Below are 23,826 nucleotides of genomic sequence, written 5' to 3'. Positions count from 1 at the left end.
CTTCTCTAATTACCACTACTAAGGTGTAAACTTATTTTTCCAAGCAGTGATTCCTGGTACTTACCCGGACAACTCCGTCTGAATGTCCCGTTACTATGACATTCTGGGTATCCCACTCATTCATCTCTGACACAAAGCAACACATTATTTGCTGGCTTCGGCCAGTGAAAGTGTTTACGCTTGCGGTAGGGCTGCCATTAATGCTCCATACATGGATGTAAGTGCCAGCACATGATACAATATCCCCCTGCAAAGACAAATAACACCTCCATATTTCAATACAAGTCTCAGGTTTTCTTCAGCAAAAATATAAGCCAGGTTCATCTATAAGCCAAGTTCAGCCATCAAGGCTGGCACTTTTCAGGAAGTTCTAGTCAAGCTGAGTTTGGCCACCTAAACAAATCTTTAGGCCGACGTGCATTTCTTTAAAATTGTACATAGAAAACCAGACTTAGTAGCAACCTCTTTGTTGTATTTACAGCGTACAATGAGTAGACCAATTCCTCCACTTTTCACAGCATAACAATCCAACAGTGTATTTTCAGTACTTTCCCCAAGTACCACCTTAAATTTCATTTGCTTCCTTATTGGGAAAAGAGCAAGAGATGGTCCAAACTAGTGCAGAGGGGAAACAGGAGCTGCACTCTAAAACACTGGCAACACTACAACCACCAGACTACTAGCAGCTAATAAACTGTGCCTCTTGCTACCCCCTCTTTGCATTACAGCCATGTTTTGTCTTGATTTCAACCATTATATCTGCTCCAGTTGCAACATGGTCCATCCAGCCCTGATGGACCAGCTACATAAAGTTTCAACTCAGGCAAATTCTTTGACATGCATGGGAGCTGGATAAATGGCAGCCTGTAACTTATAGGACAGAGAGACAAGCTTTTAGGATATGTCTGTTTCCGCTACAATTTTCACTGCAGTTTCATCCAAGGTATCTTCTGCTTCCTTTAAGAGTAAGAGAACAGAAGTTAACCAAGGTCACGTATCAAAATCTTTTCTTAGTTCCTGTGGCAGGTTTGACAACCCACTTTGAACGCCACACTAGCTATACTGCTGCCAGCACTGTTGGTAAGCCCTTCCAAGCTCAAGCTGCTCTGCATGGAATAAACCCACGTGCGTCTCTGGACAAAAGATGCAAATTATTCCCTAAACCAGCTAATTAGTTTTCAGACGAGTTATACAAGTTTTGCCAAACTAACAGAAGAGCCTAGTTTGTTTTTCTTTGGTTTAACAATTTCTGACTCTTGCTACTGTTCCCACTGCACACTGGTGAATGGTATTTGGTTCTTACCGTTAATTCATTTATACAGAGTGCTGAAACTGGAGCCCTGTGACCTCGAAGCTGTGTTAGAAAAGAGAGTTTATTCAAATCCCAGATGATGCAGGTGCGATCCCGTGATCCACTCACAATTATGTGATAAGCTAGAGATGCTGTTAAGCATGTGACAGTGTCAGTATGACCCAGTAATGCCTGCAAAACAAAAGTCAGGAGGAACAAGCTGCAATCAGGAGAGAGCACAAAAATTACTACATCTGAAAAGATTCAGATAATGTAAACATGAGTATCTTATCAGAAGATGCAACTGACTTACAAGTACTCAGTTGGCAACTATTTTCATAATTGAAAATGATACGAGTAATATTTTTTTCCATTTAAAAAGTACTTTCACAAAACCAAATTTCAAGGGTCTAATGTTATATAGCCTTCTACTGGGAAAAAAAAAATCAACCCAAAAATAAATTTCCAACCCATTCTGCATCCTCTATCTGCATCAGTAGCCTATTTATAGGGTCAGTATGTGTTCCAGGCTGCACCTGAAATTACATGCTGAAAACAGAAATTCTTTGTAAATATAAAATGGCTCCTATATAAACTTCTGTTGATGTTTGAAAAAAGATGAAAGAGACAAGAAAGAGTTGCAACCAAAAAGGCAAAGTCAATTGGAAGGAGGATAAAATTACAAGCATCTACTTGTATTAGACCCTGCTTTTACATTTTAGGCTTAACCTAACCATTGGAACAGGAGTCTGGAATACAGTCAGATTACTGCAGTTTACTCAGTTACAAATCATTGGCTAAAGTACAGTAAACGGCCTTCAATATGCTGCCCTGAAATTCAAGACATGGTGTTTTAGCTTGCACCGTTCTTAAATAAAACGCTTTGGAAACACAGCTTTGGACAGTTGTTGGAGACCGCACAAGGGACGTTATTAAATAATTTTCTAATTTTCTTAAGTTTGAGTGGAAGCTTTCCTCTGGAAAAAGTCCTGCTATTAAGATGCTAACAGGAACAGTAACACTTAACAACCTAGCTACCTATAACAATGATACACAGCTTCTAGAATATTTTGAGGTAGCTGGGTTTTTTATTTTGTTTTGTTTGTGGGTGGGTTTTGTGGTGGGTTTTTTTTTTTTTAGTAAACACACAAGACTTACTCTGCACTTAGCTGCAACTGATTTTAAAGCACAAGTGCTCGTTTGTTAGATTAAAAGTTGATGTTTTCAATTAACAAAGCAAGAACAACTTAAGGTGATCCTGAACAAGTATACTCTGCTCCACAAACATCGCTGCTAGAAAGAGCAAAGTTTTGCACAGAAGTGTAATTTAAATATATACATCTTTAAAGAAAAAAGTAATTAAAAAAAATTTTAAAAGGAAAATGAAACTTTAAGACAGTCTCCTTCACTGCCCTCCCTGACACAGTTTTCAGATGGGGTTATTTTACATACAACACTACAATAAAGCAGATGATTTCACAAAACACACCTGTATAATTTTGTTAACATCACTACCAAATTCCCCATCTCTCCAAAAAGCTCCTGGTGATCAACTATCCTTAAAAACGATGCAATCTGAGAGATGCATTTTGCCTACTTTCAATGCAGATCAGTACCTTGACTACTCAGTTCTCCAAAGGTCTGCTGGACTCATGGTTTCAAAGCTTACTATGTGAGCAATACCCCTTTCATAATTCCTTTGATCTTGTAACATAATTTACCTAAAAGGCATTTTTATTGTATTTTACCTGTTTCAGTGTGAGGGCTTTAGCTTTTTCTTTGGAGATGCCCATTTCCCACACACACACCGCTGTGCTTGTTCCTCCAGTGATAACTAGTTTGGGGTTGGGGCAAATGGCACACAGTATCTGACCCCATTCTGACAAACATTCATAAACAATTACTGCCTAAAAATAAAGAACACACAGAAGAATTACTTGCAGGATTAGTGTTTGGTAGGATAAAAATAAAAACCTGAGTGCCACCCTGCACGCTGGACCATTAAGAAACTAAGATATCGCTGCTACCCCTTATGCAGTTTTTCCTCAAATAGAAGCAATTCCAGCCTCTGCCGTAAGATGCCTCCTGAGGGAACATGAGATGAACTTTAACTGCATAGATTTAATTCATTCATGTTTTGCAGACCTGGTAAAAAATTATTATTACTTGGTTTATGTCATTCTGCCAGCATTCTGATGAAGACCATCAGATAGGGAGCAATAAAACATATGCAGTACAAGATTACTTCATTCACATGCGAAATAAATTTCCATTGTTAGATTTTTTCACTACTGAGTACTAATTGCTTTTGGTACATTCAGCACTGAAACAAATTTCAGATTACAAACCTTGTCCGACTCGTAAGTACCCAGTCTACAGCTGAGGTCTGCATAGCCCCAAGCAAAAGTTTTATTCCATGTAGGTGGGATGAGAACCTTATTCTGTTCTACTGCCAGAATGCCTTTATCAGTACACACGATCTGTCCCACAGGCTCCTTGAGCTCTAAAAGAGAAGATGGGGTTATGTTTTATTGCTAGCACAGACAAATACTATCTGATCCCATTAAATACCTGACGCTCTGCAAAAGCAGGATCTCTGTATTGGCTATGTTATACAAATCTTTGTTTCAACTGCAACGGTGGCAACTTTTGCTATATTCCTAACTAAGGCAGGGCTAAGCACCGTCAGTAGTGGTGAGAACACCCCAAGGATCACTGAGAGCTCTGATCCCACCTGCAATGCTGCACAAGGTGTTCTTCAGACAAGATGTCTGCAGTCATTAAAAGTGATTGTATCATTTTCAGCACAAGTGAAAAAAAGTTTTTGGTATCGATTCCAACATCTTGGCCAAGCGTTCCCACAGGCTACATTTCTGACTACAGCCCGTGGTGTCCCACCTGATTTTCCCCAAGCTTTGCAAATATAGATTAGTGCTTTCTAATTTCCTGTCTTAAGAGCGTAGCCCTGCTATGTCCTGTGTAATAGTATGTCCTTCTCTCTTTACAACAGGCAGGCACAGATTCATTTAATCAACTAGGAAAGACATCACTGTGTAGCATTTACCTGCCTCACAGACAATTAACTTTTGTTCAGTCCAATGTCAGATATGAAGTCAAAACCCACCTTTTTTTCATCTCAGTGCAGCTACCAACACCACCCCTTCTCTGCCAATATTTCTCAGTATTTCTTGGCACTGCGATAAAGAATCCTTCTGCTATGAAAATCACAAAAATTGAGGCTATTGCAGGCCCAGAAGCAATGTACCCTGAATATTGTTTGTTAAATTAAAACTTTAAAGAGGTGCTTGGGCCCAATTTTATCCCTCTATTTTAAAAAAGTTACACTAAACCAGCACAGATTTGGTGCTTCCCAAGTACACTTTAAGGTAGCTAAGAACATAGTCTTACAGCATTAGGATATTTTAAATTTGTCTTTCTCACAAAAGTACAGGCTTAAGGACATTAGAATTAAGCAAAACATGGAAAAGGACAATCTTGCTGAAACTCTGAATGCTCTGGCAAAGAAAGAGGAATAATTACCCTGGTTTCACAGTTTACCTTTCACTGGGGCAAGAGATGGCCGCAGGTTGTCCAAATGATGGAAAAAAATCTTGTCACTTGTGGAACCTGGGGGCACAGAGGTTCCCCCAGCCTCTCCATTCAGTCGGCTTCTAACACGCTTTGGTGGGTGTGGTTTTTTAAAGAGCTGAAATTCATCAAGAAATTAATTATCATCAAAAATTACAGGTTTACAAGAGCACAAGCTTAAAAAGATCATCAATACGTCCAATTTACCTTCTAAAAATTCTGCAGGTCAGCAAATGTTACTTAACTGTTCTCAGTATTCACTAATTACTTATGGCAACCATTTCAATAAGATTTCAACAAATAATACGAAATCCAACAAGGATATAACGGGCAAAGTATTTTTAAAGCTATCTCCAGTTGCAAAAGCAGTTGAAGTAAAGCAAGCAAAAATCCCAAAGTTGATGCATAATGCAGTATTAAATGCTAACCTAGGACAAACTGAAAGCTAATTTTTGGCTTTAAAACAAACTGTGTCCCACAAACAGCAGCTCGCGCACTTGGAGGCAGCCAGGCTACCAAAGAACAGAGTAACAGCATGGGTGGCATGTAATTGGACCACATATGACAATCACGCATAAGAAATGCATCTTAGCACCTGATTATCTTCTGCCTAGCTTTTCAATACGAGTGATTGAATTTCCATTTTATTGCTTCAGTGACCATTCCTGGTATGTCAGACAGTGTTAAACAAGCCGATCGTCACTTCTAATAAGCCGTGATCATCAATGACACACACTAAGGTTTATCACGTGATAAATTCATAATAAACATCTTGGATGGTAGATGCTACGTATTATAATATGTAAACGACAAATATAAACATTGAGTGATATTTTATAACATTTCGATTACTCTTTCGCAGAGAGGCTATTACAGCACTGAAAAGAGAACTGAAATTCCAAGGCTAAAAGTTATTTTCCTTACAGCCCTTCGAGATGTGTTACCTGTTTGCCTATCCAAAGCAGAGGGAACATGCATAGCCTGTAGGTAGCTGAGCTATGAGCATGCGCACACGTATCTACTGCTCGCACCTACACTCTGGGTATGAAGGGTAACAACACGCCTATGTGCCACAGCTCTCCCTGAACTACAGCATGCCTCCTGTCTGGCTGGGCTATGAGAAGATGGAGAGAGAAGGCACATCATACAGTGTTCACATGGACAACTGATCGCAAAAAAAGGCCGGTTCCAGCAAGAAAACAAACAAACAAACGAAACCTCCTTTCTCCTTTGAGCGACCGTTCTTCTTGCTTATTCATTCTGCTCTGACCCCCCAGCCTATGGCATCTCAGGACCCTTGCAGAGTCTGCGAGGGCCCTCTTTCAAACGCAGCACCAGCTCTGGAATGTTTTGCAGCACAACTTTTTAAAATGGGAAGCAAAACTACCAGGGGCATTACTGGTGGAAGAGATGTGATAAAGAAGATGTAGTCCTCGTGTTACATCTCCATGCAGCAAAGGAGTGAAAAAGTGCACAGCAGCCACGTCACTGAGATAGCCTGCCCTAGATCCCCTGGCAGAGAGGGTCATAGCAAAACTCTACAGTTACGTAAAAACGTGCTCCAAGAGCACTCACCATCAAAAATGACTTAAGGAAGGAGCTTTGAGTTTCCCAAGTTTATTGCTGTTTGCCTATTTCCTCTAGCAAAGCATCATGCAATTTCTGGTAGACCTCATCATAGGCTTGTACCTAACAGGCATCTGAAGATTCAGGCAGGCCTTCAGACTCAGCTGCAATGCTCTTCCATTGCCCTGCCCTCAGCCCCAGTCTTTATCTGTCCACCTGGCTTTAGCTGGGCCATGTCTGATTATCATCACAACCCAGTGACTGATTATTACTTAAAAGGAGAAAAACCCACAGCCACTACATATCTAGATTATTAAGAGAGAGCAAGGAAGGAAAAGGAGAAAAACAGCCATAGGGGATAGATGAGCAGTTCTTAGCCTTCCTTCCAAGCAATGACAGACAGCTGTTAGTGGGTCCCCACAGGAAATATCCTGTGGCTGTCCCGAAACATTATGTGCTGCTGTAGTCTAGAGTTCCCAACACATGGGTTGGGTTTCCAGTGAATTGCTGAAGGTATCTGTGGTTTCCACCAGATCCAGGATTGGAAAAATTCACCAATGACATTTAAAAGTTTCACTGGACAGCAAAAAAATACTAAAGAAATGCCTAATTTAAAAAAAAAAAACAAACCACCAAAAAACAGAAAAAAAAGAAACCCTCACCCCCCCAAAAAATGAAAACCCACACAGTAAAACTTTAGATTTAATATTACATTTAATAATTTACTGTAATCTCTTAAAGAGAACACAAACTTTAAAGCTGCAGCAAAAATGTGTCTACATAGCTCCTTAGCTATAGCTGCCCTACAAGAGTCAATCTTAATTTAAATTTTGAGGTTTTTTTCAACAGATTCTTCAAATAAAAGATGTGGCCAAGCCCTGCAGAACACCAAGAGACTGGTGTAAAAAAAAGGAAGCATAAGTTATTAGAGAAATTATTTTATTACAGAATAACTTAAAATACCTAAACACTAGGCATTACTTTGAAGTTGCACTTTCACTGCTCCCCTCTGACTTCGCAGCAGGAACATACTTATTTTTCTGATGCTGATTTTTAGAGTTGAACCATAATTCATTTTGCCTTTCTTTTAAGGGTGCAAAGGGGGGGGTGAGACAGACATTTCTAATCTCACAAGCAAAGCCCAAAGTTGATCTTCGTTGCATTTATGATGGAAATGTAAATGATTTCACATCATTGGAAGAATATTTATGGAAAAACACTCCCAGGAAGTTTCACTCCTAAAACACTTTCCTGTTCTATATTAATACATTTCAATTTGAGTGTCATCTGGCAAATAAGAATTCTACAACGGGTATACCTGCTTTGGTATCTGACCAAAGTTATTAATGAATCCGATGGTAGCTGTCTCTTTTAATGGATCATTGATGTTATATATGTCCACTTGCCCCTCATAGAAGAGATGGTGAAAGACATTTACAGCTTCTACTGCAGCAGGACCTTGCTGTTTATAGCCAAAGATCAAGTCAATCCACTCATGCAGATGTGCACTCACAAAGTCACATTCCAGAGCCTGAAATTCAAAGGGCATGCATTAGAACTAGCCATATTGGTCAACGGTTGTGTCTACTACACCTGCCACAAAGAAAAATGCAGAATATATTTTGACATATTCTTGTTATGTTTTGATAAAGCTTCTCCTTGAAGCAAGTCTTGCCTCAACGTACTCCCTAGCCAAAAAGGAAGGGGAGGAAACACTGGTTCTACAGACCTTTGCGACAATTAGCCATCAACCTAGAACTCATGGACTGGCTAGTAGCTGTGACTGCACAAATCAAGCTTAGATTAATATGCCGTGGAAAGTCCCAACTGACGTTTTCTATTGTCATTATTAAAATGCAAATTACCTCCCGATGAACTCTGATAAATTCACGAGGATCTCCTTTTGCCCATGGGGGGAGTATTACATCGCCAAGTTTAGTGCCATTTTGTTTGCAACCTATTAAAAAAAAAAAAAGAAAAAAAAGAAAAATTTGGAGAGAAGTATTGAAACAGCACTGAAGAGCAATGGTGAAAAAAAATTATAAAAAAAATCAAATTCTAACACCTTTTCTTTATAAAGCAAGTCATTTCAGTCTTTTCTTTAAAATACTGTGTCATTTTTAAATGTCAGGCAATAAAACATGAAAAATTCTGCCTCAGTTGTTCATGTAAGATTGCTCGCAGGAGGAAGAATTCAAATATTCCTTGCTAAGACTTTTGAGGATGATGATAGTGTTTCAGCATACGCTCTTCAAAACAAACATTACCCTTCTAGCTAGAGGCGTTCAATAGATTACTCCTCCTCAGTCTTCACAACTTAATAATGCACAGTCTGAACTCAAAACCTTCATGTTTCCCCATCAAGCACTCTTGGAACATGATTTTTTTTGTCGTTCTTTTTCTATTTAAGTAAATTTCTGCTTTTCTCTCCCCGTCATGGGAAAGACCCACTACAGTGCATGAAAGTTAATGAAAACAACAGCCAGTAAAATAGCCTTCTGCAATCACTGCACAACCAGAATCTTGTTCTGTCAGTTTAGCTTGCACCTAAGCAGCCAACCCTGCTACTGGGAATTGCTACCATAGCAGCTGTCCAGTTTGCATCCAGAGTAATCAGCACAGCAAGGTTCATGTTCTTATCTCTTTTTGACTTCCTTGTTCTTATGCTATAAGGAAAACTGGAATAAATGTCCTCACTTAAATTGGGGCTATAGCACAATCTCCTGTATTTGGCATCTGTTTAGTATGTCTATAGCAATGGCATGTCAACTGAGCGTATTTTGAAGAAAATAAATCTCAGTATGAGACAGCGTAACAGCAAACTGTACTGAGAAGCCTTGGTGGAACAGTATTTCACCCTAGGATTTATTTTCTTCACAACACAAACATTCTGTATCAAGGAATGGAATTATTGTTTTACCCATGAGAATAGCTACACATCACAGGAGTAGAGGCTAAACATTCATTTCCTAACAGTGAAGAGCTAAGGTATCCCCCGCAAGCTTCACACCCAAGGACATTGGTGATTCCCCTGGGCATGATCTGGCCACATCTGGGTCCCAGATAGCCCCCTTCCCACTCTGAACGTTAAATGGTGGCATGTTGCGATTACTAAAAATGTATTTGTTAAGACTTCCCAGCTATATTCTTGTTTTGTCGCTTGTTGCCGAGAGACAATTCCACACTTCCTGTTAGCTCAGAGGAACACCAACAAATTTCCAAGTTTACAGGGGTACACAAGTACTAAGTACATTGCTCCAACAGAAACATTGCTTGCATCACCAGGCTTTGAATATGCCTCTCTTTATCTGGGGGAAAGGGGAGTGGGATTGCTACGAATTAACACAATCAAAAGTATTACACAGTGTTTGAAAGTTGTTCATAGCAAAACCTTTTCTACTGTTGTTCCAAATGCTCAGTGAAGAATTTCTAGGACTCTCATGCTTGCAGTCCAAAATTATCAGATACAGAGCTAAGTGGACAAGACTTTAGCATTTTTCCGGTAATGGCCATGCCCTTCTTTTGGTTTTGCTTTTGTTTTTGTAAGGTTGTGCTTCTCTTACATTACATTCTGAATAAAGGATTTCAGGCTGTTAAAACCTACGACTTGATTAATCTTTATTATTACTATTAGATTCACAGCACAGAGCTCAGAAAATAAGAGCTTAATGCCACTGTTAAGAGTGACATACATACTAAGGAACATGCATCTCCTATGGCCAATAGGTGTGAAATTTGACTCCCGTTGAATAATCACTCTCACAAAAGCTAACTGCAACATTTCAACAAAACCTTTAGGAATACTTTAAGAGTAAGTTCTAAAAGTGAAGACTGTTAAACAGATTTTGCAAAGCTTAAAAAAGCATAACAAAATATGCAAAAAAGATGGTGAACACTATAATGGAGTGGCAAGTTACATGGAGAAGAATGCAAACCAGAGAAACTTCAAGTAAAACATGATTATCTGTGCATTTTGAACTGGTAAAAAACCAAAAAAATCAACTAACACACATGACTCCAAACAAAAATCCTTTTTGGGTATTTCAGTGTCTTGTTCAGTAATTCTCAGAACAAACTTTGCATTAACTGCTAAAAATGAACACTCACTGCTTGAGAAAATATCTGAAGTCTGATAAATGAAAAAATAAATCTGAGGTATCACAGAGGAAGTAAGAATTCCTGCTACACTCTTCCCGATGAAACAATGAGTTCTGAATCATTCAGACTTTCAAATATAATACTGAATAAACATGTAGTATCAGGAAATACCAGAAATAGTCCTGCTTATGCTTTCATGTCAGAACATGAAAGTCATCTATCATTTTCTCATGCAGTTAAACAGATCTTTTTCTGCCCAAATTACGAGACACTTTTCTCATGTCGGACTGTCTGGCACTGCTTTTTGACTGTCTGGCACTGCTCTCGCACCCGTAGCAATGCTATCAAGCTCCTTCTGCCTACCTAGGTCAAAATTGTTGGAATTGAGCAGGAACTCGGGGAGGTAGAAGAACTCTGGGATGAGCTCCTTCACGTCTGCCATGTTGTGCTTCGATGCTGAATACCAAGCCTCCCGTACGCTGTGAAACATTCGGTCAGCCAGGTCAAAGTGACCGCCCTGCGGGACAGAGTGAGAAGCATGTCAGCATCAGAGTATCTCTCAGCACAGCAGATTTTGCCAAGAAGGCAAATCAGAACATCCTCTGCCTAATAAAGACACTATAGAATATAGCATGTTTCTTCCTGTAACACAACAGATTTAAACAGCTGCGTTACTTTTTGGTACACAATAATAGTAAACATAAAGCACTGAGATACAGATACACAGAATTTTAAGGACAGAGTCACCTAGGCCTATTTCAAAGTTTAGTCTCTTCCAGAGAAACACAAATCTTTTTGCCTGATGGCTTCTGTCTAGGAAAATATTTGACATGTAATGTTACAAACCCCATTACCCATCAAACTGACAAACAATTCCAGGCTCTGCAAACGTTAGTTTATTTTAACACTCAGTACTAAAATGGCTCTTTGGATAGATGTATTGGTTTAAAATAACAATCTTCCAACACTTCCAGCACAGAACTAAACAAGTGGCATATGATTCTTTCAAGAGCAGACAAATAAAGCATGATGAGCAAAGTATTTTTCACAATAAAACTTGCTTTGGTTTTTGTCTGCTGATATTTTGTTCTGCATACATTTAGAAAAATGTTCAAACTACAAGAAAAAAACCAAGAATTCCACTACATCTTTTACAAAGAAACATCAAAAACGTCCCAGGCAATAACAACTCTGCTAAAAATATTTCTTCTACCATATTTGATGAAATCAAAGACGATTGATCGTATTTTTCACTTAGATCTCAAATGTACAGCAGGAAAGAAACACAAAGTGAGGTGATGTAATTTTTACCTGTAACCGTAAGAAAATCTGAGTAAAAGGCTCCATCCGGACAAGATAGGAAGCCACTATCATGGCCGACGAATAGTGGGTCCCATAGTGATAAGCTGGAGTTTCCCCTGCAGAAGATTAAAAATCATAAACGTAGAACAAAAAGCAGTTAGGTGACAGAATCAGTACTAACTGAAAAAAATTCAATTAGTGCGTCATTTTAATTACTCTGTGACCTTGGACACTTTTAAAATTGGAATTTGTCATTTTCATTCTCAAGAATCTGAAAGCTTTATGTTTTGTCATGGCCACCACTTGAGTTTTGGCTGCAGTCCAGTAGCTCTAATTCAATGGGCTTCTGCAGAGCAATACTGAATGGTTAGTCATTTTTTATTTTAACTAATTGAAATGTTGCAGTGCAGCTGTGGTGATTTCTGCTGAAGAAACATTTTATTTTTTTTTACTTTTAGTCTTACTGGTTACTGTGGAATTAAAGGCTTGGGCAGAAATACGTCTCAGAATTGTTGGCTACAGATTCTGTACAGCTTTTACTTTCTTAATTTCTTGGCAGAAAGTCTGCATAAATACACTTAGAACATACTGATTCATTTCTAGAAATCAATGTCTTTGCCACCTGCTGTTGTTTGATACAGAACAGCACCGCAGTAGTTAAACAGACTTGTGTCTTCAATAAAAGCACACAAGAAGAAATGTATCATGTAATAGCTGCCTTGCCAAACACACAAGTTTTATTTTCAATATATAAGGAAGCTCTAAAATCAGGAATACATAACTTAATTGCATCTCATTCTGAGTTTTTTTTTTTTAGCTAAGAAAATGCTGTTTCCTTAGCAAAAAAACCATGCATTAAGATAAGAAATAAAAAGCTAGAGTACTGCTAAGGTAGAAGTATTCCCATTCCTTTGTAAAACTTACTTTTCTTGCAGCAGCACTCAAACTGTATTAGTAGAGATAGCTGGTTGTGTGCTTCATGTGCCTGCCCATTCTAGCCTTTAGATAATGTTAAACTGTTCTGAATGTGCAACTGTTTTGTCTTAATTTTTACATGTAAACAAAAGCTGTCATTCGGATTTCAAACAAACAACACAAGAAAAACAATGCCCTTTGCTCTAATTTAGTATTTGTTGGAGAGTCACTAAAAACCACGGTAGACTTCTGCATATCCACATCTAGACCTCTTGACCCATAATATAAAAATCCATGACTCCCTCCCATCATGTGACAGGCACATGTCCCTCTGCTCTTCCTGCAGGATGTATCATTACTTACCATTGGGATCTTCCCAATCTTTGTATCGCTTCTTGTACTGGGCTAACCTGTCTTCTGTTTGAGCTCCCATGGGCTTGGCCAGGTTTCTGAATGTCTTGGGATTTGTAAGATCCAGTTCCTTTAAAAATAAAACAGACACCAAGTTTATGAAAAAAACCCCACAAACAAAACCAAAACCCAAACAAACCTTTTCAATACTGCCAATTACCATATTTAACACCACATACCTCCTAAGGCTGTCATCTTTGTTTTCTACACACACAGCAGGTGCAATGTTGGATATGCTTAAAACAGTCCTTCAGTCTGATCTGAGAGTCAGTGTTTTTTATTTTAAGTCACATCTGGGCTCCAGATAATTTCTGCCCTGCTCCCCTCATCCTGTTCCCCAATTCCCCCTAATTCTGTTCTTGAATACTCAACATGCACCGTAACAATATTTGATGTTATTGTCTGGCTGGTAGCAACGGCTGCCCACAAAAAAGCATTAATAGGATGTTCCATCTTTTTCAAAAGCAAATTCTTCACCATGGGGCCAGATTTCGCAGTAGCCCCTACCAGAGTCTTCTGGACAAGCGTGCTTTCTCTGTGGGCATAATGTCCTTCAGGATATTCAGTACAAAGCTAATGCAAAGACTTACAGGAACTGCTGCAGCACAGAGAGGCAACTGCCTTAGAAAAAGCTATGTATCCTGGCCCTCACCTGTGCACAGTTCAATAACATCCATAGAATCAGCACAGGCAAGGACCTGCCCACATGAGACATCCAAGAATCTCTAATATCTTACCCACTGATAAGTGGGAGGAACATTACAAAATAGATGAAATCAAACAGCTGGCAATAAAGATAAGCCTCGGTTTTACCAAGGCAGTAAGAGCCAGCTGTAATATTTGCAAAACCTCCAACATATAAAAAGATTACTGACAAGGCTGACAAGATATTTTATTTACCTCTGAATCATAGTCTGCGAGGATCCAGGGAAAGACAGGGTACTGCATGAGATCATTATAGGATCTGCCCGCCAGAGTGTTTAAGTGCATCAGGTACTGGAAGTTACTGATTTCTCCTCTCTTAAGGAAGACAGATAACAGCACTGTAAAGTGTTCACTTTACAACAATCAAATGTCTATGCTGCCAGACTGTCAAAGTGTTCAGCTCTCCCCAAACATACAAAATTTACTTCAGTATTACAATGCCTACTCTACTTTTACTACAGTCCCTCCTCTTGCATTTTCAACAGTAGAACCACTTCCTATTTGATGATGGTATCATGAAATACTACAAACTAAAACATTGAGATACACTTTCTATAGTAGTATATTCCACCTGTTCCAATAAGAGGATGCAACTTACGTGCACTGGTTAATTACATATCACTACAAAATGTGGAATTTAATAAAAAAAAAAAACCAAAATTTTCATACATTGCATTTTCAACAGTAGAACCACTTCCTATTTGATGATGGTATCATGAAATACTACAAACTAAAACATTGAGATACACTTTCTATAGTAGTATATTCCACCTGTTCCAATAAGAGGATGCAACTTACGTGCACTGGTTAATTACATATCACTACAAAATGTGGAATTTAATAAAAAAAAAAATCCAAAATTTTCATACTTACTTCCCATCTTTGAGTAACAGATTTTTCTCCCACTAAAGTGCTAAGCAAGCCAGACCTAATGGGAAGAAGGAAGCGCATTTTCTGACTTAGCAGTAAGATCTGGGTTACATCTTCACAAGACAATCCAAAGCTTTAAGATTAAAACTTGTAAGTTTTAACACTTAGAAAAACAAGGCTTTGTTCCTTTTTGCTTTAGCAGTGCCTTTTTTTATTTTTAAGCACAGACTGTTAAAATTATGCACATTAATTATACAATTCAGTGCAAGTACAAATGTTTCTAACAGGCTGCCGATGAGGAAAATACCTTTAACAACTTGGACAAATCTAATGCCTTTGGCACTCCAATTCCTTTCAGAATGCATCTGTATACCAGTAACGTTAAACCTGATAGCATGTATTAATTAGTAAGAAGATATACCAATGCTGCCAACGATATTAGTACGTTTACAATAACTGGACCACATCATCACTAGTTATTTATTTTGGTAATGCCCAATTTTAAATTGAGGCTGCAGTACTCTCCAGTGAATCCTGACCTTAATGCAAGCATCATTTATTTGAAACTGATGAGCTACAGAGCTTGCGAGGAACAGAATCACCTACCCTTGCTCTACGCTGGTGTTTGGTCTCTGCCCAGACACTGACTCCGAACTGTCAGTTAGAGATGGCACCACAGCCAAAAACCTGCATCAGCAGTTAGAAGGAGATTAAGATTAGTGTTTCTGTCCTCAGTATGTCTTCTCCTTAGAAAGAGAGTGCATTTAGTACAGTTACAGACTTCATTTTGAGCAGCTACGTAACATCTTCAACAAAATTGGAATGACCCCTTTTCTCACTGAACGCATACCCCAAGTTTTGCATGCAGGCATTAGCGCTTCCTAGTGGTTCTTCATGCAGCAGTAAGTTGCTATCAGGTTATCCACTGCCTAAGACCCATCACTCTTGCAATCTGCTTCTGCTTGTTAGGTCACTGTAGGCTCAAATATGGCTCAACACAGATATTTGCAAATATTCCGATTAAATGTTCTAACTTATTTTACAATACCTTTGATAAACTTTGTTTCTAACCCCTTTTTGGAAAGCTAGAAGATAGTTCCGTCCGTCTCCTGAGAAAACTTCAATTGCAATTGGCTGAAAACAAAGAGGACAAACCCATGTCAACACTAACACATTTGCTTGTCACCTCTGAAGGTGAGGCGCAGACCAGTTTAGTCATACTGTATGTACTACATCTGACACCAAATTATGGTGAAGCAGACTTTGCTTAGTGTGGCCAGATGTTTTATTTTCGGAACACTAAAATTCACTAATACACCCAATAAACTAAACCATAGTAAGCCAAACGTTCAAACAAGGATGCCCAACTTAAGCACTTCAATTTCAACACTGTGAATAGCTTCACTTTCCAAATACTGATCAGTTATGTATTTATTTACATTTTTAAAAATGACAACATCGTCAAAAAATTCCAAAGTTGGCTCCTCAATCAAAATACGGTGTCTAAGTTACCTGCAAAAGGTATCTCCTTTTATGTACTTCCTTGATATCTTCATATGCAAAAATGCTGCATGTTCTTTTGAGTTGACTTGGACCTTGCCTTGCTCCCCTAGGTATGATTGGCTCATGCATCCTGTAAATGAGCATAAAAGGCAAGAGAGAAATAACTAAAAAGAAGGTAAATTAAAAGAATTATTCTCTTAATTCATATGAGAGTCCAGCTATAGAAACAGCTGATTTTCACAATATACCATACTACATTGAGCAATTTGTGAGCACAGAGGAAACTGCTCCTGAGGTCTTGCTGAATCTGACATCCTTTTGGAGGTGACTCCTCAAAAACCTCATTAAATACTTCTTGTTCAGCTATTAAAGATTGAGGAAACTCTCTATTAATCTACTCACTTTGGAGGCAGTGTCTCAATATCCCGTATTTCTCTCGTCGCTGTCATGGTAAATCCGTCAATGACATAGAAGTGCTCTTTCCCGAAGAGAAGCAGCCCTTCGCTGGTGTCAAGGCCCTGAACCCGAGCACAGCGGTACATATGCTGAATCTGTAATGAAAAACAGACACTCAGCAAAAGCAGGTTAATGAGCTCAGGCTCAGACCGTTGCTTTGTTAGAACAAGCCCCAGACACTGCTTTATCGCTGGTAGATACAGCAAAAATTCTGCTATTTTCCCCCTTAATCAGAGATATACCTAACGCCTGTGATTAGCAATTGGGAAGGGAGTTAAATAAAGCCTCCACTGTATGATAGATTTATATATTTACCAACTTACCCACTCGCATCATGCTCCTTGAGCATATTTTAGAACCTGTAGCCCACTCAGCTATGATCACAAATGTATTTACTGGTATACTTCAGATGGACAAAGTCTGAAATACCAAATATGCAGCACGGTTGTTCAACACTGTTCTTGGGGATAAAATACTAGTTATCAAGGTTTTTCATTCTAATGAAAGGAACAATTAATTATAGATAGTCTGCCAAGTTCAGTATTTGTATTTTCAACGTATATTTTCTGTCTGGATTCATTAAGCCAAGAGGATAATAATCCAAGCATGGCATAGCTCACAGCTTTCGTTTCAGGACAGGTTCTTTTTTCCCTAGCAGGCAGAAGGAAAGAAAAAGAACGTTTCCAGTACAGGGTTTTCAGCTCAGGATCTCTTTGAACCAGAGCACACATTTGGTTTCAAGGAAGAAGCTGACGAAATATCAAGCAAACTCAGCTGCAAGGAAGGTATTTAGGACATTTATTCATGCTTGTGACAGGTAATGCAGAAATTCCAATACAGTAAGTGCTTAGTGTGTTTGAAGTACACAGTACCTTCTCTCCTTCTTCGAGAAGTCGAAGCAAAGTTGTATTGTCAGTCTTCTCCTCTTCATCAATCGAACTCCCCTCAACAATTTGATCCTGCGATTGATCCTGGTTCTCATCATCTCCTCCATCAGGAGCAGAGCGAGATCGTTTCAGGGGAGGCTTCACCAGGCCTGGAGAAGAAGAACAGAGATAGATAAATAAAAACTTGACACATAAAAAAAATTCACTTCACAAAACCTATTGAACTTTGAAATTACTGATCCAATGCTAAGAGAGAAAAACAAGAGTCCTACAGGATCGTTATGCTTACCTTAATGCAAGTGCATGAGAAGATATAAAGGCAGATAAACTTAAAGAAAACAGTTCAGGACAGAACAAATGATCTAACCTTTGACTCTTGCAATGGTGTCCTCCCCGTGTTCTGGCTCCTGCTGCGTTGTTTCACCCACTGTATTGTCTTCTATAGCATCCTGAAAGACTGCAGGGTTTCCAGAAGCCAGGCGCATGTAGTACTCCTTACTGTCATAACTTATAGCTCTTCGGTAACGAGCAGGTTTCTTAGAAATAATTGAAGAAATTGCTTGGTCAGTCAAATCCTCACTCACTTCAGCGAACGTGTTTTAGGAATACTGTGTGCAGCACAGTGCATGCCCGTCAAGTGTTTTGTGCGTGCTCAGTCATACACCAACACATACAGAGACTCTTCAGTAGATCTAATCTGTCAGCTAATTTGCAAGGGAGCTAGGGAGCTATTCAGCCACTCAGGTAATAATGGGGTTACAGAAATGCCTGCAGATAAACCTACAACATGGGAAATAAGAAGTGTGGCCAGTATGTTATGAACTGTCACAAAAGGCTGGAATACTTGTGCTTAAGATTGATAGATCAGATGGCCATTTTATCATCTTTCATAACTCCCTACAACACATGCAGCTTATTCGTCAGCCAGCTGACTTCTTTGCTAGGCAATAGTTTGAATAAAAAATTGCCTCAAGGAAAGATACAGATATGTGGAAGTTGATATGAACTAAAAGCAGCCAGGGACCAGCTTTAAGGCTCAGAAATTCTTAATTAATTCAGTTGTTTCTTTTTTAGTAAAGATTCTTATGGTTTGTGGGCAGGAGATGGGCACAAGAGTGCCCATTACATTTAACCAAAGTAATACTTAGAGCACCATTTGTGCCTTTGGGTGACAACCATGGATTATGAAACATTTCATTATGGTGGGGGTTTTTTGGTTTTTTTTTTTTTTTTTTTCCTTTTGTCCATCCCATCCCCCACCACAGGCTAATTCTTATGTTCCTCACTTGATCACGGAGGTAACATTCGAAATAGAAGAAAGAACTAAATGAGGGCAAATATTTCAGAATGATCGCAGGAGATACAGGTGCAGATAAAAGAGGTATTAAAAAGCCAAGAGCCTTTCTGAAATTAAAACACACTGATGCACATGGGTGGATGAAACCCCTTGGTTTTATACTGCTGTTGAAAATTTTCTTCTCCGACTGTTTAGTTTTCTTCTCTCTTACTGTTTAACCCCACCCTCAAACTTTACAAAGCTTTGTGAATGTGTTCAGTTCTCCATCACAAATTTTTTTTTTGTTTTGTAGGATTATTTCCCATGAATTTCAAAATTAGGTTGGAATAATCACAAAATATTATTATAAATCCAGTTCAATACTTTACAATATGTAGAATTGTAGAATATCACTGCCATTTCAGTCAAGATTTTCCCTTGTCCACTTTTGCAGTAATAACTGAAAATACATAAAATGGGATTTTTTTTTTAATTTATTTTATTTTGTTCATCTGTGTGATAGTATAGTGGGAAACTAAATGACCCATAAAATCGAACTAGCTTTATTACAAGTGGATGCTCGAGATGACGAAGAGCTTAAGATCAACAACATGGAGATTTATTATTTCAGGTCAAATTGGCTGCCCCCAAAATAAAAAAATTAAGGCACGGTGATCTAATTTGCTCACTTATGTTCAGGTAAGTCTTCACTCCGTATCACTACAAAAATGCCACTTAAATGATGCTTAAAACCTCTGTGGAAACAACTTATGTACCTACAAAGAGAAATCCTAACTAGCACTGCTAACATGAAGAAAGGAAAACAGTAGCAATTTATATTAGATATTCTGTATAACAGAATTACTTTCATTTATATGTATTAGTTTATTGTTGAATGTAATTCAAAATGAGTGAACGCACATTACACACTGTACTTAGTGATGGGCAAGACTGCGAATGTAGTTAACAGAGAAGCAGCATAATACTGAAACGTTCGCAGAGCAGCCATATCCAAATAAGTCTGTTATTTTCAAGGCAGGATTCAAGTTTTTTGAACAAATGTGTATATTTCATTAACAGTAAAAATGAGGAGAACAGTCAGCTAAGACAAAATTAATCTGGGCTCTAACAAAAGTAGGCCTGTTACAGCCCATTACAGCCAAAAAGGAGAAAAACTGCTCACCAGATCCTCTCTTAGAAAGAAACACTTACTTTCCCAGTAAGTGCTTCCAAGTGATTGTGTTGCCCATTACTAAACATGTTCCACCGACCATTAGTTCAGATTCCAAAGCCACAACACTTCACACAGTGAGAACAGTGATAGCACAGCCCAACACAGCCTGTTAGTGTGCAGCAAAGAAGGTAAGATCTACAGAAAGTTTTATTAGGTGAAGGCTGAGGAGAGCACAGTAACATCTTCTAATGTGATTACTGAAAAAACCTTTAGGCCTGGAAATATTTACTGAAACAGCAAGTTGAAAGCCAAACGTAGAAGCCTTGTTAAGATTGCCTAACATGCAGGAGGAAAAAAAAGTTGTATTTATTTTATATTTTCAGTCAGTGTACTTGTTTCTTTACCTTTTGAGGAATGGTATCATCAGATGTCTCAGGAAGTCTACTTGAGAAGTCAGACTGAAAACAGGGCATCAATTATATAAGCATCAGAGAAAGAACACTTTTGAGAAGAATGTATGATGGCATGTTCTCCACTTCGTGTGAATTAGACTGTCACTACGGCTATTGTGTGTCAGATTGCAAGCAGACAAATATACCTAATGGATTAAAACTGGTTGAATGCTATTTTTTTTTTGCTTGTTTTAAGTACTTTGACACTCATGCTTAATTTGAGGAAAAAAATCCTGCATGCATACACACATGCCTAAAAAGACACAATAAAGACTGCTCCATTTCTTAAAAACAGTGTTCCAAAATTAACAGGAACTAACTGCCAAGCTTTCAAAGGCCACGTGCATTTCTGCTACACAGCCCACATTCATATTCGCAGACGGATGAAAGTACATTTCACAAAGGCACCCAAAACCAAGGCCCGTAGCTGGTTTGTTGTTTTTTTTTTTTTTTTCAGATCACTGTTTACCTCAATCATCTAGCATAAGGCTGAGAACTCAGACTGAAACCTCCCATAGTTATGGTACTTCTCAGCCTCTAGAGACTTGTGAAGATGCCTCTGCTGTTCATTGGCATGATCACTTACCTGATGCAAGCACACCTCATCTTATGTTGCAATTGCTAGTCTTCGAGTTCACTTAGTTTTGAGCCAAGTGATTCAGTCCCTTCCCTAAATATACTATGAGGAACAACTGGACCTTACCAACCATTTATGACATACAGACAGAATACCAGGTAATACCAACAGAGAAAAACATGTTTCTTAAGAAAAACTTATAAAAAAATATGGATTTTACACAACAGGGCATAAAATCACTCATCGCAAGACCTTGAATACTTACCAGCAAGTTTGTTTCTTGCTCAGCTTCAGGCATGTACGGATACTGAATATAAAACATGTCATTTCGCACCATCTTCTTCCTCATTCTGCAGGGACCCTCAGTCATCTCCAACATCCACTTGTCAAGATGAGAGCCAATGGGAGGACCCCACAAACCTCGCTCTCGTAGTAACTCGTATTCAATTTGAGACCACTCTTCTGTCACGTATTTTAATGCATTCTGCTGACGCTGAATACAAAGACATTTGTATACGCATCAGGAGTGATGCTTTTAAGCCTGTCTCTGATGTAAGCAGAGACATTTTCACTACATTACAGAAAAACGTGTAATAATGCATAATTCTAGCAGCATTTTCTAGTACGCCTTAATGAGATTTCTGGTGTCAGTTAACATAAAAACAGGGTTCATACTGGATTCTTCTCAACAAAAAAAGGAAAAAAAAGAAGGTAAAAGCTCTGCTTTTGATTTGTATCGTTAATTGAATGTATTTCTAAATGGCAAATATGAAAGAAATGTAACACTAATCCACTGACTTTGAAAAAGGATTTTAAGAATGAAAACAAAAATTGTTTTGGAGGCCTTCCCTGCTTAGTATTTACACTGGAGAGAGAAGTTAAATGAAGCAAAGTTTGGTGGTTGGGGTTTTTTAACTAATCACTTTCAATTACTTGTTTGTCTCGGAAGCTGATTTCTTAAGAGATATAGCATGCAGCTCAGCAACTAGTTTGAACCAAAGGTCTTTGGGGATGTTTGGAAGAAACAGCAGGGTGCAATGATTTCATTCTGGAAGGCACAGAATAGCCACTTTCTATCACTGCATGATTTGGGAAAGGTACCATAAAATTTTCTTTGTGTTACTATAAAAGTAGTGTTTGTACACAATGCATCTCCGCATCTCCTCTCAAGCTTTTGTACAATGTTTTAGAAAGACAGCATATTCTAGCATATTTCCAATCTCTCTTTTTTCTTTTTTTTTTTTAACACTTCTAAGGAAAGACTACTTAAGCTTCTTGAAAATAATTAAGATTTAACTTATGTACTATTGCTACAAGAGTTTTCATCTACAACCAGATCAAAATGAGTTTATTTGATTGCATTTAAAAATACCTTTGAAAGAACAACTGTATCTAAACAGTCAAGCATTTCACCAATGACAACCTAGTATTTTACAAGCTCCATACTGAGAAATGGGATTGGTATAACCGAACAGGTCAAAATATCAGTGTCAGGTAACTAATCCTCTGAACCATACCTCCTGATATTCCTTATACTGCATATCAACCAGGTCCCGAACCACTGCAATGTGAGTGAACATCCACTGGGAAATTTCCTAATACAAAGGTAAGAGGACAGATGACATTTTATAAAGGCAGGTTTTGTCTGAATGAAAAGCCTATGAATACATCACCTTTCTAAACTTGCTCACAAAGGATAGTTTCTTAAAAAAAAAAAAAGCTTAAATGATGAATTTCAAACTACTGCATGCAACAGTATTTAAGGTTTTGTTTTGTTTGGTGTTTCTTCTTTTGTTTTTTTACAAAGGCAGTAAATTCATGTATAGGAATATCCTTTAAAAGAAACTGGCAAACATTTGGAAAATATTCCAAACACATGACAGAACATTCCCAAACAGCTAAAGATTAGCACTGACAAATATTACTACTTTTCTTTATTTCCTTTTAAGTAACAGTTTGTGGATGCTGCCTAGTTTGTTGGAAATCCTCAAGACACCCAGCATTCCTCACTCTGTATTGCAATATACCTTTTTTCACTTATTGCTCCCTCTACTGATACAGCCAGCAACGGTTCCTGTCAGCTCAGTCTGTGAGTTTCTTCCTTTTCATTTTAATGTGTATGCCTGCTCACCAGGAAAAGGACTGAGAGCACTGAGAATTCCTTATTTTATCAAAGCCACTGAATAATTTTCAGATCAGTAAGAGAACTAGCAACGTTTTTTTTTTTCCACAGGACACAAATAACTCCTGACTAAGTCAACAGGAGTTATACATTTCCTTGTGGCAGGAATACACCTGCCCCCTCTGACATCTTCCCACTGTTTCAAGTGCTAAATACAGTAAGAACTCAATCCTCCAAAACTTTCAAACCCCCTCTCTTTCCTTTGTTTTCAATGCCTCAAATACTTTATACTAACTCCTTGCAATGCCCCACCAGGTACTGTCCTACTGCTGTGCTACTCTGGTCTAACTTTTTTTTATTATTTTATTATTTTTTTTAAGCAAGCAGGTTTGTAAAGCAAATGTCCAGTTCTACCATCACATATTGCTTTGCTGATCTCTTCTCTGTAGTACAATAAAAACAGTGCAAAGCAGCATTTGTTTAGTCATGATACATACACATTCATATAAGGATTTTCCTAAACCACATAATCTTGGGGGCAGGATGGAAAAAAGGACAAGCGTCTATCTCTCAGCTTCCATTTTAGAGCACTATTGCAAACTGAATTTAAACCCAGACTAGCAAAGCAATAAA

The 23,826-nt window shown here is 38.3% G+C and overlaps 1 protein-coding gene across 1 annotated transcript in view; it reads right to left on the bottom strand.

The window, feature by feature from the left end:
* Positions 1-23,826, bottom strand: part of WDFY3 (WD repeat and FYVE domain containing 3) — a 185,528-nt gene that overhangs the window by 6,201 nt on the left and 155,501 nt on the right. The window contains exons 43-63 of the mRNA XM_009280240.2: positions 22,589-22,666; positions 21,337-21,564; positions 20,447-20,500; positions 17,960-18,128; positions 17,578-17,741; positions 16,652-16,800; positions 16,259-16,379; positions 15,795-15,880; positions 15,353-15,433; positions 14,750-14,804; positions 14,072-14,191; positions 13,124-13,241; positions 11,855-11,961; positions 10,907-11,060; positions 8,311-8,402; positions 7,764-7,976; positions 4,850-4,997; positions 3,640-3,794; positions 3,040-3,198; positions 1,304-1,483; positions 65-247 (exon numbers count right to left, since the gene is read on the bottom strand). Coding sequence (XP_009278515.1) covers positions 65-247; positions 1,304-1,483; positions 3,040-3,198; positions 3,640-3,794; positions 4,850-4,997; positions 7,764-7,976; positions 8,311-8,402; positions 10,907-11,060; positions 11,855-11,961; positions 13,124-13,241; positions 14,072-14,191; positions 14,750-14,804; positions 15,353-15,433; positions 15,795-15,880; positions 16,259-16,379; positions 16,652-16,800; positions 17,578-17,741; positions 17,960-18,128; positions 20,447-20,500; positions 21,337-21,564; positions 22,589-22,666 — 2,814 coding nt within the window. The remainder of the gene's footprint in view (positions 1-64; positions 248-1,303; positions 1,484-3,039; positions 3,199-3,639; positions 3,795-4,849; positions 4,998-7,763; positions 7,977-8,310; positions 8,403-10,906; positions 11,061-11,854; positions 11,962-13,123; positions 13,242-14,071; positions 14,192-14,749; positions 14,805-15,352; positions 15,434-15,794; positions 15,881-16,258; positions 16,380-16,651; positions 16,801-17,577; positions 17,742-17,959; positions 18,129-20,446; positions 20,501-21,336; positions 21,565-22,588; positions 22,667-23,826) is intronic.

The sequence above is a fragment of the Aptenodytes forsteri genome, unplaced genomic scaffold, assembly GCF_000699145.1.
Source record: "Aptenodytes forsteri isolate BGI_AS27 unplaced genomic scaffold, ASM69914v1 Scaffold227, whole genome shotgun sequence".
NCBI lineage: Eukaryota > Metazoa > Chordata > Aves > Sphenisciformes > Spheniscidae > Aptenodytes > Aptenodytes forsteri.
This window is presented reverse-complemented; position numbering and strand designations above follow the sequence as displayed.